This window comes from Emiliania huxleyi, assembly GCF_000372725.1.
Source record: "Emiliania huxleyi CCMP1516 unplaced genomic scaffold EMIHUscaffold_4957, whole genome shotgun sequence".
In the NCBI taxonomy this organism is placed as follows: domain Eukaryota; phylum Haptophyta; order Isochrysidales; family Noelaerhabdaceae; genus Emiliania; species Emiliania huxleyi.
In genome coordinates, this window is record NW_005198276.1 from 1 (window position 1) to 1,111 (window position 1,111).

At 64.7% G+C, this 1,111-nt stretch overlaps 1 protein-coding gene across 1 annotated transcript; it reads right to left on the reverse strand.

Annotated features, from left to right (window-relative positions):
* Positions 1 to 48: 48 nt before the first annotated feature.
* On the reverse strand, positions 49 to 555 carry EMIHUDRAFT_124350 (hypothetical protein; the record flags this gene model as incomplete). Its single annotated transcript, XM_005767405.1, has 1 exon — positions 49 to 555. A coding segment is annotated over one exon (507 nt), but the record flags the coding sequence as incomplete, so codon positions are not given.
* Between the last annotated feature and the right edge of the window lie 556 nt (positions 556 to 1,111).

The window sequence follows — 1,111 nt, forward strand, 5'->3', positions numbered from 1 at the left end:
GTTTGGCACGCCGAGCGGTATCGCCAGCCGCCGCGTCGCCCAGTGCACCGACGCCTCGCGCGTGACGTGCTCGAGCAGCCAGATGAGCTCCTGCAGGTGCGAGCCGGAGTCGTACGCAAAGGCGGTGCCCGGCGGCTTCTGGCCGAGGCCAGAGACCATGGAGAGGAGGTGGCGCGTCGTCACGAGCGGCCAGTACGGTCCCCAGTCCGCCGTCGGCTCGAGGCCGTACTCGGCGAGCGGCGCGTCGAGGTCGAGCATCCCGTCGGCGTGCGCTATCCCGATGAGCGCGGCAGTCCCGAGCTTCATCGCCGAGTCCATCGAGTAGAGGGTCTCCGACGAGTTTGCCGAGTACGACTCGTGCACCACTGCGCCGTCCTTGGCCACCAGAAAGCAGTACCGGTGCGGGAGCTCCCTGCTGAGCCGCTCTGCCGCCTCGTCGAGCGCCGTGCTCGAGAGGCTGTGCAGCTCGGCAGGCTCGTGAGCCCACGGGCCTGGGCCGGGACCGAGACCGCCGTGCGTGTGGGCCTGCGCCGCAAGGTGCGCGGCGAGGAGCATCGTTCGCCTGCGCAGCGGCAACAACAAGGTGGCTTGAGCGTCCCCAGGGGCTTTTGAAGAAACTGAAACCTTCGAAAGCGAGAGCATCTCCAGCCCTTGGGTTGTGTGTTTTCTTTCTTTCTTTTCTCCAGGAGAGATGGGCGGCGGCGGCTAAAAAAGAGAGCGAAAAAAATGGAGCTCGGCTAGGGTTGCGCAGCGACAGGAGCGAGTTCGCGCTGCGCTAGGCTCAGACGGCGAGTTCGCGCTGCGCTAGGCTCAGTCAGTACGGCGAGTACCGAGTTCGCGCTGTGCGGCCTGGCTGCACCGCTCTAGCAAGTGCAAGAGACTCTAGGCTCTCCTCTTGCGAAGATTTTATCTCTCGGCTGCGTTGGCTCGCCAAAGTCTTGTTGTTCTCGATGTCTGCTCGATGGCGCTGACTTGGGAGTGTGTGTTTTCGTAGAGAAGGAAACACGCACGTCGTCCGGGTTCTGTCGAGCGTGCGGGCCGCCGGGCGGTTAGGGCGGAGGCCAGGGCGCCAGGCTTGCGAGAGGGCGAGAGCTAGTGCGAGAGTTAAACA